This window comes from Sabethes cyaneus, chromosome 2 (genome assembly GCF_943734655.1).
Source record: "Sabethes cyaneus chromosome 2, idSabCyanKW18_F2, whole genome shotgun sequence".
Taxonomy (NCBI): domain Eukaryota; kingdom Metazoa; phylum Arthropoda; class Insecta; order Diptera; family Culicidae; genus Sabethes; species Sabethes cyaneus.
The window spans coordinates 87962020-87978670 of NC_071354.1; the positions used below are offsets into that span (position 1 = coordinate 87962020).

Below are 16651 nucleotides of genomic sequence, written 5' to 3' on the forward strand. Positions count from 1 at the left end.
CAGCTGTCAGAACGACTCCAGCTGTCAGACGACGCCGTCATGAACAACTCACTGTATTGTATAGGATCATGTGTATATAGAATTATAAGTATTGTTTCCATATCAATCGCTATTATAATGTAACCAAGAATCATGACCTCGATACATGTTACCAACACAGAGAACAGACTACCAGGTTATTGACAAAAAGTGTGTAAAAGGTTTTTATGTAATCTACGAGTAATCCTTCAAAAGAGCACCCCTCGAGCAGTAAGTGGCAAACTAAATCTTGATGTCGCTGCCATCGCTGCTATGTAACTCCAGCACAAAGAAATATTAATAAAGGTACATGGATATATTTTTATGCGTTTGGCAAACTATTTCTGGAGGGCGCTACCGACTGATTTTACACACAAAAAATCGATTACTTCCTACGAGCCTGTTAATCTGTTCTCTGTGTTACCAATAAAATTTACCTTTTACTCAGGCTAGATAAATAGTAGTGTTTCTATTAATCTACCTAGGTCCAACAGAAGGAACTTACAACATTCGTCTGCAAAGCTACATCGAAGAGTTGCTGAAAACACATGGAATGAGTGAAGCAAAACCTGCAAAGTCACCCATGGACCCGGGATATTTGAAGGATCAGTCTGAAAGCAAGCCGTTGGAGAATGCGGCTAAATACGGAAGCGTCGTTGGAAGTTTGCTATACGTGTCGGTAGTAGCTAGGCCGGATATAGCGAATAGCGCCGCCATTCTTGGACGAACGTTTAGTAATCCAACTGAGTTAGATTGGACAGCGGCTAAGCGTGTCTTGCGATGTCTGAAGAAGACGAAGAACTATACGTTACGTTTAGGTGGTGCGTTCGATGAACCACTTTCAGGCTACTCGGACGCAGACTGGGCCGGCGATTTACAGAGTCGAAGATCAACTTCTGGATATGCGTTTATGTTCGGTGGAGCTACAATCTCATGGGCTAGCCGTGGACAGTCGAGTGTTACCTTATCGTCCATCGAAGCCGAATACGTGGCGCTCAGTGAGGCATGCCAAGTGGCCATCTGGTCTCGCTGCTGCTCGCTGATTTCGGAGAGCATCAAACGGGACCAACTACAATCAAGGATGTCTCGCTTTCGTTCGTACTAAAAGATCCAGTCGCAGGTCTTTGCTGCTGCTCGCTGATTTCGGAGAGCATCAAACGGGACCAACTACAATCAAGGATGTCTCGCTTTCGTTCGTACTAAAAGATCCAGTCGCAGGTCCAAGCACATCGATACACGGGAGGAGTTTGTCCAGGAATTGCTCTAGAAAGAGGCAATTGCTCTGAAGTATTGTTCAACCGAGGTGATGATCGCCGACATATTGACGAAACTATTGGGACCAAATAAGCACAAAAGCTTCTGTGGTCAACTCAGATTGGAATAGGCAGTTATTCGGCAGTTGCGATCCATCGAGGAGGAGTGTGGAGAGCGATGTATACCCCTGCATTATTAGCGTGCATTTGCACACCCCTGATAAGTTTATTATATTATACGGCAACACTGCCGAGGGGCAAGACACTTTATAATATCATAATATTAATATATTAGGCCCTATTAAAACCCTATAAATGTATAAATAAATGTAACTTTATAGGGCTTTAGGTTATATTATGGGTGGGAAAGGTCAATATATTAAGGTTGGAAAAAAATTTCCATAGGGAAAAGTAATATATTTTCAACAGTGTCTTGCCCCTCGAACACTGCCTAGTCTCCCGTTTCATTCGCGCTAAAAACCTCAAAAAGAAATACAAGTGTTTTTTATACTTTGCAACCGTTTAAATAAAGTTACCGTCTAAATGTTCACCGCGTGCTTGTGAGTTTACTACTGGTCTTAATCTAAAGTCCCATACGCTGTTAGTTCCACTCGTTTGTTACTCTGCTTTGTACCAGCCATCATTTTATGCTTCAAACCACCCCATCGACATCTCTATATCAAACTGCAGTAAACGTCAGCGACAGCATGTCCGGGGCTTAAAATTTGACAGCGGGCCCAAATCAGATTGCTGGCAGTTGAGTGAAACGCAGTGCTGACATGCTATCTCATTTTCGCACACACGAGATGTTGGCGGCGAAAACATGGTTGTCTGCCGATGGGGTGCTTCAAACAAACAAAAATTCGATATTAGCTCAATATCGATTCAATGTTTTACAAAATTGTAACACCAACAAAAACGATGCATGCACCCCTCATGAAATCTTGCCCTTCTGTCAGTTGGCCCAACTAACGAATCACTTTTGGGCCGAGATGGTGGCCCAACCAGCGAAAGACGACTGTATATAGAGTGGCGACAATGTCAAAATTGGAATGATAATTATCTGTCAGTGTCATTCCAATCGAGCAGACGACCAATCCAACGCGTATGCAGGAAAGAGAAAGAAAATAAGCTTTGCTAGAGCATTGCATACTTTTGGGATCTCTGTATATAGTCACTCTAGTTAGTATGAGTGCGAGTTACCAGTAATTCACGTGAATGTTGCATGAAAAGTGTGATGGATGAGAATTACCTGTTTTCACGTAAACTTGACGTGCCGATTTTTTTGAGTGTGGGTTTAATTGATGCGCAGAGTTGCCAATGTTCCTAATTTTTCAAGATAATTTAGATTTTTTTATGGTGTTTCCAGAAATACAGATCGTGCGGGTTCGATTATCCGGGTGAAATTTTTTTTTGTTTTAAATAGGTTTTTTGAATATGCTTACGTTCAAAACGTAAATAATAAAAAAATTGTCCGGATAATTGAGTCCGACCTATACTTACAAACTTGTTTTTTTGATTGTCGAAACTAATGTCGAATTTGTTTATTCAATCCGGATTGGAACTGGATGAACTTTTTGCGTTCATTTGCTCCTATCTGACAGATAAAATTCATCCAGTTTCAACCCGGATTGAATAAAAAAGTTCGACATAGAGCTTGCGAAGTTGAAACCTGAAACCTCAATAACGTCTTAAAGATGTCTATTTTAATGGAATTCCGTCAATTTCATGCGATCGTGACTGGTGGCAGACAGTCAAAGCATAAGCAGCAATATGAGAGGATTTTTAAAAAATAATCTTTCATAAAAAATTGAAAATATAAACCGGAATTCTGGCTTTAGTTTTCAGATGGTCGCATAATGCATGGAGTTGATTCTAAAAATTAAAGCCAGAATTGATATTTTTATCCCGATTTTTAGAATTTTTATTTTCATTTTAATTCTGAAAAAAAAAAACTTGCAACTCTGGCTGTGCCAAACAAAAGAAAAAAATCTATCGACAAGACGACAAGATCCATCTTACCTGATGGTTCAATGTGAAGCGCTAGTGTAGTTCATCCGTTTCGCTTTCAGAAAAAATGTTTGAATAGTCGAGTAAATTTGATCAGGGACGTATTTATTTTTGTTCTGATAAAGGCTGTAGAAATTAAACGTTAAATATACAAGTTTCGTGCAGAAATATTACATTTAAATTGGCTGCTGTATCAATCGGAAAGCAGGAAGTATGGATGACATTGACGATTTTTTCGACTTCAGCAAACCCTTCAATCGGGTAGTAATTTCCGGTGGATATTGCAATGCTACGGTCGTGGAAGATAAGAGCCTTTTTGCCAAGATGCCCGAGAGGGAAAAACTTGGGAAAGAGTATGTCGGAAAGTTCGTTAAAGAGGAAGAATCGCAGTTAATTAATGTGAGTATTTTCTTCATTTAAGCTATCTACGCGTCATTGTCAGTGATCGACATTTATTGATTGCACTTTTTAGTTTTATGACTGTTTTAAAGGATAGGTAACAAAATGAAATTTTTGTTCCAGGCTTTTTTGGATGAAGCTGCTGGTCCATCTACCTCTCGCACTTCGAATTTGGAAGATGTGGATGACGATGCAACGATGGCTGACGAAGACGAAGAGCATACAAGAACACTTAAAGCCAAAGAGATGATGTTTCCTTTATTTCAACGGTACAATTTCGTAATGAAGCCTAGCAAGCTTCCCATCACTTACAGTAAAGATGAAATTTTGGATAGGATTCGGAGTAACGCCGTTACTATCCTGCAGGGAACGACAGGATGTGGAAAGACAACTCAAGTTCCTCAATTTTTGCTAGAAGATGCTTTCCATCGGAAAGAATACTGTAACATTATTGTGACCCAACCACGAAAGATTGCCGCTATGTCAATTGCAAATCGCGTTGCTGAAGAACGTAAATGCAAGACGGGAACACTTGTCGGATATAAAGTAGGTTTGAAGGAATGTGTCGGTCCGGACACTCGGTTGCTATATGTAACTACAGGAGTATTGCTACAGTCATTAATCACGGCCAAAACCATGGCTAATTATACTCACGTGATACTGGATGAGGTACACGAACGGGAAGTTGATATGGATTTTCTGCTAATAGTTGTGCGTAGATTTCTAGCCACTAATTCCTCTAAAACCAAAATTATTCTAATGTCTGCTACAATTGATGCGAAAGTGTTTTCTGAATATTTTAAAATTCCTAAGAAAAGTGGCTACCTTTCGGCACCCATAATTTCAATTGACCGTCCTCCTCCACATGAAGTTAATATATATTACAATGATGATTTGGACAAACTGAAAATAGATTTGGTTGTCGACTACGAAAATCCTGGCATTTCTCCGGAAATGTATAAAGTGGCTGCTAAACTCGTATTCATATGTGATCGTTTGCTTGAAGACGGCGATGACGATGGCAGAGCGTTTATAGGCAAACCATCTATTATCATATTCCTTCCAGGCATTAATGAAATCGATCATATGTATGCTTCTTTGATTGAGATGGCTGAACAAAGTCGTACATCCGAAACTAATCTGAAGCTTATTAAATTACATTCAACAATGCCAACTGACGAACAGGTAAGTTAGGTGGTTTGTGCATTTTTTAATGTGATATCTATCAGACGTTACTAAAACTTGTTTTTTTTTATTTTCAGGTTGAAGTTTTTCGTCGGCCTGCTCCAGGTCAGCGAAAAGTGATTTTATCGACCAACATTGCGGAAAGCTCTGTCACCATTCCCGATGTTAAGTTCATTATCGATTTTTGTTTGCAACGTAATTTATTTACGGACAGCAGTACAAGTTTTGCCACTCTAAAGACAGAGTGGGCTTCCCAGAGTAACCTCATCCAGCGTGCTGGTCGAACAGGCCGAGTAATGAAGGGCCGTGTCTATCGACTGATAAATCGTCGCTTTTTCGATCATCAAATGAACCTATCGTCTCCTCCGGAGATACTTCGTTGTCCATTGGAAAATGTGGTTCTTAAGGCTAAATTACTAGAGATGGGACCGCCTCATTCTATTCTGGCACTTGCTCTAAATCCACCCGATTTAAGCGACATTCGTAATACCGTTCTTCAGCTAAAAGAAATGGGAGCATTGTTGCGAACAGTAAACGGAAACACGGAACAGCTTGACGGAGACATGACCTATATGGGTCGTATAATGGCAAAGCTTCCGCTTGATATACGCATCTCTAAGCTAATCATTTTGGGATATGTTTTTAGCGTGCTAGAAGATACGGTCATCATTGGCGCAGGCATGAATGTCAAAAATATATTTCTTAGTCAAAACAACGTCAAAACTTATTCACAAAAAATGTTCTGGTCTGATGGATCAGGAAGCGATGGAATTGCTATTCTCAATGCTTATACCGCATGGAGAAGTCGTAAGGAACAAGCCGGAGATGGTGGTGACATGGCAAGTTGGACGCGTCGAATGTCACTGGACCTAAAGTGTATAATAGATATGGCTGAGTTGATACGCGAAATTAAGGATCGTTTGCAAAAAGCAGGATTAAAAGAAACAGCCGGCCCCAATCGAGTCGTTTGGTCATCCCGCGAAAAGACAGTGATCTTGAAGGTAATAATGGCTGGTGCCTTCTACCCAAATTACTATGTGCCCATATCGGCGGGTGGAAAAGAGGTGATGGAGCGGCAATCGTTCACAGAACTGGGCGGGCGTGATCCATGCAATACAGTGTTTTTCACCGGCTTTGACCACGAAAGATACATTGGCCCGCTCTATACTGCGCAGATAAAGAAGCTACTTAGTGAAGGCGATATATCTCTTCATTCTAACATCAAGGTAAGCAATCAAACATTTTTTTATTTTTCGTTCCTGCGTTATAGCGAAAAAAAACTTATATATCGTCATTCATCGTAGTTAGAGACTTTACGTGTCATGATGCTTAATTTTCTACTTGACTTTAAGCCCAATCCTATTTCATTTTTTATCGTACTGCAAACTAATAGCTCCTTAGTTGGGAACATGCTCTACATTATTTTTGAAACGAGCGTTTAATTATAGACCATCATATTATGAATTGAACAGTGCTTTGCTCTTTTCTTGAAAACCTTATGAGAGAAGCAAAACAAACTCTTTTCTGGAACCTAATGTAAAATATTACGATAAATGTATTTTTTCATTTGTTCTCTTACCAGGTAATGTATGATCGCACAACGAATCGCATATTCATCACCTTCCTCGGAAGTAACGATGATCGTAACCAGCGCGCCTCGTTCATGCCCGGCAAAGTCCACTCCGATGTGTACCGTGCCATAAAACTGCGCAAACTTGGCCAGCGATATCGCCCAACGGAGATACGTACCATGCGACAGAAGGACGCCATCGAGTATGCAACGCGGATTGGCCTCGGCAAATGGGAGGAGGCTAATGGGTGGGTACCTCGTCGGAAGATTGTTCGCAACGCTCATCTGTCGGTCATACCGCCGCTTCATCGGGCCAGTATGGTCTGTCAAGTCACACACGTTGTACACTGCAACAAATTTCATCTACGTCCAGAGGATAGTAGAAACAAGGATATTTTTGCCGATATTCATTCCAGACTAAATACTAATCCGCATCGATTGCAGCAATTCGAGCCGGATTGGCACTTTTCAATCGGACAGATGGTGGCTGCTCCATTACAGGAAAATAGCAAACAGTATGCAAGGGCTGTTTTGCAGAGTTACAAAAGTATGCGCAGCACAGGAGACGTTTTGTGGACTGTTTTCTTTCTCGATTACGGTCACACAGCAGTCTTGGGAGAGTCTGCCTTCAGATGTTTGGATGGACCTCTTGAATATTTGAAGGATATTCCACAGCGCGTGTTTGAAGCATCTCTGGCGGAAACTCAACCATCGGCTGTAATTTCCCCTCAAGGTATTTGGACAGCAGAAACGATAAATCGATTTAAAGAAATGACACTTGGAAAAATCTTTATTGCGGAAATTTATTCAGTTGTTAATAATGTTGCTAGTGTTTTTCTGAGAAAGGGAGATGAAATTGCAATAAATTGTGAATTAGTTCGATTGAAATATGCTCAATACTCTGAAGAGAGCTATATTTCAAAGCTTGACCATGACGCTCGCGAACGAAAACAACGCGAAATGTCGCTGGATGAAAACATGCGAATGGAAGTTTACCGTTTAGCGGAAACTAACCAGAATGTGTATGAAGAAGAAGAGTTAGAGGACGTGCACCCACCAGAAGAAAAACTACGTTGTAAAGTGGCTTTGTCTGGTCCTCACAGTCCCTTGGAGACAAGTGCTTCGGCAACTGTACGATCCGGTGTTATGAAACCGGTTGCTATCGAAGCCGATTCGGTAAACTCTGTATTGTTGGATTCCAATCCTCAAGATACCCACGAAAAGCTTTTGGTAGCTGGTTTCGTGAATGAACAAGGCAATCGCCTGATTTTAAGACAGACAACAATGATGCCGAACATTCCAGGTTTCGGTGCATTGATGGCTCTAATTTTCTGTCCAACTTGTCAGTTGAAGAAAGATGAAGATGAGACACGTGTCGTGAGCGTTCTTGCTGGGTTAGGCATGGATAAGTCTACTGGTGAAGCGTTGTATCCCGAGCATGATATTGCGCTTACACTAGATGTGGTTCTTACGGAAGAAGATATTTCACAGGTAAGTAACCGAAAAACATTGTTAGTACTATATAAAAACATTTTTCTTCCTTAGATAAATGCTTTGCGCTATACTATTGACAGTATTTTACACACCGACCACGATCAAACGATGCCTAAATTCAACGATGTTTCGATCGAGAAACTTAAGCTGAACATAAAAAGTTTCATTATCAAGTAATTTTCCCGGTGTAATATCACTGTCTCAGAAAGATTTACAGATGATTCTCTATTCCAGGATCCTAGAAGCTGAACGAAAGTTTATGGATGTTCGCCATGCTCCAAATGACTATATTTGGAAAACTGACGCAAATACTAGTGCAAGCTCTTCGTCTAAAAAGCGCAAAGATGATCTTAATATCTACAGCAATGCCATATATCCTCTCCATGAGCCGCTGAACCTACTGCCAGTTAGTGCTAAGGAGATTGAAAGAATGAAGAAACATTGCCGTGATCTGCACAAGCTGGCATTGACGTACGTATTCTGTTTGTTCATAATTTGTAGGAATAATTATATTTTTTTTTTATTTTTTTCTCTTCATTACAATCAGGGACATCCATCTTCCTCGACACGGTATCACATGTATGATGTGTAACACTGGATTGGAAACTCTGCCGCAGTTGCGAATTCATCTCTACTCTAAGTTGCACCGCGATCGTGAGTCACAAATCAAGTTCCGTCATTGATTTGTAATCTTTGCTTAAAAGGTGCGATATATCAGATCAAATTTGAAAATTTAATTTTCCTTTTATTATACTGTTTTTAATATGTGTTGGCGAAAACGCATTATTTCCATCCTATCTTGTCATTTTTTCCATATTGAGACGCTCCGTTCTGATGAACGTTTAGAAAATTATTTCAGTTTTTATCAGCCATACAAATTGGAAACTATCCTGAACTATTCAATGTAAAACTAAAGTTGAATAAATATGCTGATCATTTCATTCTGTCCTCGCCACATGTGACTATTCTTTATATCTTCGACGGGTACCATAATAAATAACAGAAGACGAAATCGCTATTGCGCGGTGGTCACCTTAGATAAAAAATTGTTTATTTGTACTGAAAATATCAACAGGCCTAGTGACCCAAGTGATAGACTTAACGTAGAAATTACGTGCTAGGATTTAAACAGGGATTTTTCAGCACTTTACGGTTGACGGCGTTGTCGGTGATCGTGCTGAAGTTACTGTAGTTAGTCCGTCGATGCGGCACGTGCATAAATGGCTATTGGGTAAGGTACAAGCCCGCACGTGTAGGTCAATGCTTTCCAGTATAGTGTTCGACATCGGAACGAGAATTAAAGTCCGGGTTCCGGTCCGGTCCGGTTAAAAGGCGTACGAACTTTGTTATTCCGACTATAAAATAAAAACTAATAATCCGGTCCGATTTGGCTCTGTTCAGGTTCCGGAACCGGAACAAAGCCAAATCGGACACGAATAACAAAGTTTGTGCCGATTTTTACCGGACCGGACCGGAACCCGGACCTCAATTTTCGTTCTGATGTTGAACACTATTCCAGCATAGTAGCCAAATAATCCGCCCGCGAGGTCAACAAAACGGAAACAACTATCACTCTATTCACGTCATGAAGAATATGCAGGGAGTTATACCACGCAAGTCTGAAGAGCAAAACGAATGAATGTCCGCTGCACTGACTCGATTCGGCTAACTGCATTTTGGTAGTAGTGACTCCAAACTGGAGCGCAATATTCTAGAATGGAGCGGATTACTGCACAATAAAGAGCTTTCAAGCAGTAAACATCATTTAAGCAGGAAGTTGACGTCATGGAAGTAGATGATAAATATAAAAGGACCAAAATGACAGCCTTGTAGGATTCCTGAAACCTGAGAAGTGGCCGCCGATATTCACCTTTAGTTGGCGATCGGATAGGTACGAGGGGAACCAATGCAGCCACCTATGCTAAGCTTATCCAGGTTAGCAATGGCAATTCAATGGTGGTTCAATTCGTCGAAAACTGCGGAAAGACCAGTGTAAAAACTACCCCTATTCTGTATTTCGAACGGATCACGCTATGTCTGAAGGGTGCGATTATTCAACTTTGTTGTACATAAAATTTTCTTTCACAACGTTTTAGTACAAGTCTCCACGATTCAGAATATGCTAATTTTAAAAAAATCCATCGGGGAAAAATTGAAAAAAGTCAATTTGAATATTTTAGCTGAAATCAACCGAGTACAGGTGTACGCACTTAGTAATTCCATGATCAAAAGTGCTCCGATTTTGTTCAAACTTAGAGGATTTGTTCTTTTTATGAAAATTTTAGACCTGTAGTTTTTGTTTGATGCTTAGGGTACATGCTCTTGGGACAGGGTGAGTGGACCACTTAGGGTGGTGCTAAAAATCATCATCTGTGTCATGACGCCTTCTCTTAAATACTTAACTTTTGAATCCCTCAACCGATTACAACAATTTTGATAGCAGTCGAAAGGTCCATTAATGAGTATCTAAAATAAAAACGTTACACTGTAACCTTTATTAGCTTTTATGAATAATATTGGTTTGCAACGCAAACCATTCAAACCATGGCATAATTATAAAAACCTTCCAGCAACAATGTGAGTTTCATTGTACATAACTGGTTCGAAACAAGTTGAACAAAATAAATATCCGTTTGAAATAGGGATGATTACCGGTTTGCGACCGGCCATCGAAGCTATTTAGCACGTAGGACGTGCGAGTCACAAGATTGGTAGTCGTGGAACCCTTGGCTAATGATTGATGTTGGAGTTGTATTGAAGGATCAAGAGTGCTACAGACAGACACCTGTTGTAAGTGGTAAGAGGAGTGGGAGAATTGAGTTGATGGAAGATGGTCACATGGGTTGAACCAGAAACTGTCCACACGGATATATTCCTGTTTGATTTTAAAATGCTGACGAAATGAAACAGGCGAAAACACATTACAAATTCATTGTCGCAAACATTCATTGGAGTTCGTCGGATATATGGTTTGCTGTGGATCAAAGTTTAGTCATACGGCTAGTAAGTACTACAAAAATGTCACGAGCTCAACACTTATTTATCGTCAGGGATAGTCACTTTGACACAGTTATGTATGGGACATTTGTAGTTATTTTCTGCAATTTTGATGAATAAAGCACAAAGCACTCTACTTAAACCTCTATGACTCGCCGATATTGCGAAGCCTTTGACCATATGAGCCAGTCCTTAGTGTTGATCGAACGATCTCAGAATTTCATGAAATTTTGTACGCGAACACAGTTAATGAATTTATGAACTAAAACCGTATTGAAAAATTTAGTCTACTTTAATTAAAACCCGCTTCTTTTAAAAATTCATGACTCTTGATCTAAGCATTGTAAATTATGAAAATGTAAGCAAATTTTCTCGGCAATCCAAGAAAAATATTCTTTGGAAAAGTTTTTTATATTAATTTGCAAGGCGAAAAAGTTCATTGAATAATTTTGAAATATCTTTTGTCACTTGGGTAATAGATTTTTAATCATAAAAATTTCACGGTAGTTTTGTTGATCGCATATATTTAGGATGCAACTGCTGACATTCAAAAAATTAAATAAATGTTAATGGAAACTCTTTTTTATGCTCCAAACTTCTGCTGTTTTTCCTCCTCGTACTTGAAGTGTAAATCCATACAATCCTGGTTTGAAATGTTAACCCAACCGGTTGGTTTAATGTGGTACACCCGTACAATTCCACCAGAAAAGGCGTCACGGTGTGTTGCATGGTAAATAGCACGGCGTCCAAGATCTTGTGCCTCCTCATCAGTTAAATCCCACCGATAGCCAGAGTCCAAAACACCGTAGGCATAGACGGAACCACTGCCAACTGAAAACACCTTTCCCGGGGTGCGTGTGCCTTCCGAATCAATGTAATACAACTGAGGACCCTATCAATGCATTAATTGTAAAAGGTAAGCATAGTTTCAATATTGTGCCTTAATCTTCTTACCCGTTTGTCGTATCCAGCCAACATCATACCCATACTCAGTCCCATTCCTTTATAATAGTACACGATGTTGGACATAATCTTACTAGCAGCCGCTACCGATATTCGCTCTTTGTTGCGTAGTTCGTAAATTCGACACTCCTTTGTTAGTACACGGTCCCAATAGACGCAGTCTGCTGCACCGCCGGCCAAGGTTCCCAATAGGTAGTCGTTTATCTCCACAATTTTTTTCATTGTCTGTGAACCAATGTATTGGCCGCCAGTTGCACGAGAATCAACCGCTAGGACGACGCCACCTTGGAATCGGAACCCGAGAGTTGTGGTTCCATGATCGAACTCCATTTTGATGCCACTCGATTCGCCATGAGCCGCCAGCTTGGCCAGATTTACAGCCGGCTGTTCGAAAGATTATTTCTCCTTAGTATCGAAACATAACCTAGGTAGCAATGACGATGAAAAGCAGAAACTTACATCTTGAAACGGTGGCACCGCCAATGAGAAACTATTCTGAAGATTTTCACAATCACGCTGGTACAGCTGGCGTCCCATGGTTGCTCCATTGAACAAATTCGCTGCTGATAAACCACAAACATCTGCAAGAGCCATTTTCACAAAAAGTTAGTAATCTGATGGAACCTGAGAATGGAACTGGATCTGACTGAAATTTTTTTTTTTTTTTTTTTTTTTTTTTTGGTTTGAGTGGTGATGGCCCGAGGAGCGATGCCTCATATTCGCCAGTGACCGTAGCGTTTTAGTGACGTCTAGTCGTTAAACAACGATATGTCCCATATCCAGAAATTGAAGAATTTCCTTCAGCTTGCCGATGTGTAATTCGCTCGTGTTGTTCTTTAGTAATTCCGATATGTTTTTAAAATTTCCCCAGTCGAAGTGGTTTCTGACATGTGTATATTTAATACAACGTAATAGTGCATGTTCTGTAGTATTTTTTTCACCACAAAGTTCGCATTCTTCAAAGTTTTCTATTTGCATTTTAGAGAGCCAGTAGTGTGAGTAATCGTGTCCTGCTACAATTCTGTTGAGTTTCCTGGTTTCTTCTCCGTTGAAGCTTGTGAACCAAAACCAAGGTTTTATAGGAAAGTGCTCAAACAGTTGATGGAATTTTGTTCCCTTGTTGTTTTCACGTGTATATTTATTGTACCACAAATCTGTGGCCGAATATAGTTGTTGCTTAAGCAGTCGTATCATGTCTTGCCATAATAGTTTGTTTGAAATCATGGCTAAGCTATTTACTCCGTTCTTTGCAAGAGAATCTGCTTTTTCGTTTCCGCTCAAGCCTACGTGACCCGGAATCCATTGAAGAACCGTACCAGTTGATTGTAGGTAGTTACATATTTCACCGGTTAATCTATCCCATCTCTTATTTGAATGGTGCGACTTTAGTAACTTGCAGGCTGCTAGTGAATCCGTTAGAATTACAGTTCTTTCTGGCTCAAGTTGTTCTACTTCTTTAAGTGCTTCCCGAATGGCTAAAAGTTCTGCAGTCATGATGCATGAGTCTTGCTCGAGCCTGATACTAACGCTGATATTGTTTTCTTCCTCGTAGATGCCGATTCCACATCCTGCTTCAGACCTGGAAGCATCTGTATATACTTTTCTCCAAAGCTGAAATTTAGTGTTTATATATGCATTGCATATATTCCTCATAACTATGGTATTCATTTTTTTCTTGTTTATTGGATAGTCCTCTATCTGAGTTATTATTTCAATGGCCTTTGGGTTTTCTATTTGTATGTTTTCGTAAACTTTGGTGACCTCCACACTATTTTCGATATAGACCCATTCCATATAGGAATAGTTTTTTTCTTCCTGTTTGTTTTCCAAATCTAATTGTAGGAGTTGGTGGCAAATTTGATCACCTTGCTTGAAGTGGCGCATTATTTTCTTTTTTGTGTGATAATATCTTTTTAATTCCAAAGGTTCCTCATTGGCCAGAGCGGCCAACGTGTTTATTGGTGTCGTCCTAGTGCATCCTGTGGCTATTCTCTGACATTGTCTATGTGTTATTTCTAGTGTTTGCTTGTATGTATTTGATGTTTTTCCGTAGATGGAACTAGCGTAGGCAAGATAGTTGCCATACAAGGCTTTGTGAAATAAGACCATAACTTTGGGCGTGGCACCTTTTTTTATGCTGCTAATTATTTTGAGCATATTTTGTCGGTGTTTTACATTGTCTCTGAGTTCTCTAACCTGGGTACCAAAGCCCAGATTCCGGTCCATATAGATACCAAGATACTTATGGTATCGCACACATTCAATTTGCTCACCCTGTATGTGTAACCCTACATCTGTTGCTTTGTGGTGGAATAGTATCACTTTAGTTTTGTCGGTATTTACCTTTAACCCCAATTTAGTGCTACATTCTGTGAATGAGTCAATTGCTTGTTGAGCCTTGGATTTAGCTTCTGATAACGTTTTTGCTTTTATAATTTTTAGGAAGTCGTCGGCGAATTGGATAGTTGTTACACTATTTCCTGTACCATCGGTGTAGTGGAGTTGGCAGGTATATATATTGAATAGAGTCGGTGAAAGCACATCACCCTGGGGCAGTCCTGACGAAGATGTTTTTTGAAGCGTTCCTTGTTCTGTATGTAGTAACAGAATTCTGTTGTTCAAGAAGTTATGAATCCATGTGACTATATCATCTGGTATATTCATTTCTCGCAATATAGTTATTAAGGTTGTTGTATTCACTGTATTAAAAGCATTTGAGAAGTCGAAGAAAATTCCGATACAAAACTGTTTTTCACGCTTCGCCTGCATAATATGATTAGTGGCATAATTTAAACAATCTTCTGTAGATTTTCCTTGACGGAAACCAAAGGATAGTTCTGGTAAGAATTGGTGGTTTTGCAAGTGCTTACATATCTTTTCGAGAACAGCTGTGTTCATCGCTTTAGTTATCGTGGGTAAACACGATATTGGTCTATAAGATTTGACATTGTTTGGGTCCTTATTCGGTTTAGGAATTGGAACGACTTTGATTTTCTTCAGGCTGTCCGGGAGATTTCCTTCACTGTAGAAGCTGTTAAGTTCATCGACTATTTTTTTCTTGACCGTTGTACTGAGATTTCGTAACATTTCGTAAGTGATCTTGTCTGGCCCTGGCGCTGAGTTTGCTTTTTTACTGCACACAATGGTATTCCATTTTTCCAGTGTAAGGAGTTGACTTTGGGGGGTTGAATCCGCTCTTATTGGCTGTATGTTGCAGGAGTCTTCGAAATTATCGTCCATGAATTTCGTAGCGATCTGTTTGTCGGTTGCTATTATATTGTTTTTGCTTTTATCCTCGCTGTTGTACTTTAATCTTCTAACCAATTGCCAATTTGCTCTGGTGTTAGTAGGATCTATATGTTTAGTAATTTCGGCGAGTTTATTTTTCATCAACTCCTTTTTCTTGCGTATAAATTTGGCTTCAGCCTTTTTCATTTCAATGAGATTGGCGATGTTTGCCAGTTGATTGAAATTTTTCCTGCAGTCTTTTTTGGTCTTATACAATTGTGTGAGCTCTTCGTTCCAGTAGTACTTGGGTTTATGCTTAGATAATCCAGCATTATTTTTAACAGAGATTTTTATTATTTCTTCCAGTGTGTTTATTGAATCGAAATCTTCAGGATGAATACTTGCTACCTCTTCAAGAATTTTTTTCTTATTGTATACTACTCTTTGTGTTTTTGTTTTGATGTTGTCGATTTGTATTTCTAAGAGCATGTGACCAGAACCGCCTAGGCTATAGTCTAATACCTTCCAAAAGCAATCATTGAAAATATTTACGGTGCAAAGAGTCAAATCAATTGCACTTGGTTGACAATTTAATGTGGCGGGTATAAAAGTTTTGCTTCCGTCATTCAAGATTAGGAGATTCGATTGGATTAACATTTCGTAAATCAATTTTCCTTTACCGTTGTCGTTCCTGCAACCCCAGGTGGTATTGTGAGCGTTGAAATCTCCGCCAATAATTACGTTTGTTAGTGGTTTGGTTTCGCTTAAAAGTATGGATAATCTTGATTCTAGTTCGGGTGTGCTTATTCTCGGATTTATATACACAGATATAAGGCTAAGTTCATTAGAAGGGATATAGATGCCAATCACTTCAAAATTATCGTTTGTTGTAAGCTGCAATAATGAATAATTATACAAGTCACGAAGGTATATACCTACCCCTCCTGCTGTTCGGTTCTGTCTGGTTTTCAGAATTTTATGGAATCCTGAAATGTTTACCGAGTGTAAACTATCATCATTTAACCATATCTCTGCTAAGATTGCTGCATCGTATTTATTTTCATGTAGTTCATGCGTCAACTCTGTCTTGTTTTTGCCGAGGCTCTGTATATTATTCTGTAGAATTCGAAACTTGCCCATCGTTAGTTGTATTCGTATTGGTACCTGTTGCGAGCCCCAGAGTTTGTCCCGCGTAAACTAGTATGTCTTTCAGTACAGCATGTCCATTTTCATGATTACCAGTAAGTACATTTGATAGTCCGTTGACGATTGTGGACATAGCGTGTGTTAGCTGTTCCTTTTGATACGTGGTTTTTTTCATTTGCTCTTCCCATCTTTGTCGAAGCTCTAAATACCTTGAAACTGTAATATGTTGTACCTCTTCTGGCTCTGACGGTTTACGTTTTTTATTTTGTACTACCCGTTCCACATTTTCGTTATTCGCAACCTTATCATTATTGTCTGTCTTGTGTTCATTTTGTGTTTGTTTCGGTGTTTGTGATGGGTTTACATGGTTTTCCTTTCTATTTGTTTG

The 16651-nt window shown here is 39.6% G+C and overlaps 3 protein-coding genes across 3 annotated transcripts; 2 read left to right on the top strand and 1 right to left on the bottom strand.

Annotated features, from left to right (window-relative positions):
• The first annotated feature begins 571 nt into the window (after positions 1–571).
• Positions 572–1123, top strand: LOC128735664 (uncharacterized). The gene has a single exon (XM_053830148.1). It carries the CDS (start codon positions 572–574, stop codon positions 1121–1123), a length of 552 nt encoding a protein of 183 aa, XP_053686123.1.
• Positions 1124–3279: 2156 nt separating this feature from the next.
• Positions 3280–8924, top strand: LOC128738345 (probable ATP-dependent RNA helicase spindle-E). Its single transcript, XM_053833398.1, has 7 exons — positions 3280–3680; positions 3804–4865; positions 4943–6091; positions 6448–7926; positions 7981–8102; positions 8164–8400; positions 8477–8924. The coding sequence occupies exons 1-7, from the start codon at positions 3495–3497 to the stop codon at positions 8610–8612; spliced, it is 4371 nt and encodes a 1456-aa protein (XP_053689373.1). The 5' UTR covers positions 3280–3494; the 3' UTR covers positions 8613–8924.
• Positions 8925–11436: 2512 nt separating this feature from the next.
• On the bottom strand, positions 11437–12521 carry LOC128734792 (proteasome subunit beta type-5). Its single transcript, XM_053829140.1, has 3 exons — positions 12349–12521; positions 11881–12273; positions 11437–11818 (listed from the first exon to the last, which is right to left on the bottom strand). Exons 1-3 carry the CDS (start codon positions 12481–12483, stop codon positions 11510–11512), a joined length of 837 nt encoding a protein of 278 aa, XP_053685115.1. The 5' UTR covers positions 12484–12521; the 3' UTR covers positions 11437–11509.
• Between the last annotated feature and the right edge of the window lie 4130 nt (positions 12522–16651).

Coding starts and splice junctions, on each gene's coding strand:
- LOC128735664 (XM_053830148.1), top strand. CDS start 572: ATGAGTGAAGCAAAACCTGCAAAGTCACCCATGGACCCGGGATATTTG.
- LOC128738345 (XM_053833398.1), top strand. CDS start 3,495: ATGGATGACATTGACGATTTTTTCGACTTCAGCAAACCCTTCAATCGG. Junction 6,092..6,447: donor CTCTTCATTCTAACATCAAG/GTAAGCAATCAA, acceptor TTCTCTTACCAG/GTAATGTATGATCGCACAAC. Junction 8,401..8,476: donor CTGCACAAGCTGGCATTGAC/GTACGTATTCTG, acceptor CATTACAATCAG/GGACATCCATCTTCCTCGAC.
- LOC128734792 (XM_053829140.1), bottom strand. CDS start 12,483: ATGGCTCTTGCAGATGTTTGTGGTTTATCAGCAGCGAATTTGTTCAAT. Junction 12,274..12,348: donor CGGTGCCACCGTTTCAAGAT/GTAAGTTTCTGC, acceptor TCTTTCGAACAG/CCGGCTGTAAATCTGGCCAA. Junction 11,819..11,880: donor TGGCTGGATACGACAAACGG/GTAAGAAGATTA, acceptor ATGCATTGATAG/GGTCCTCAGTTGTATTACAT.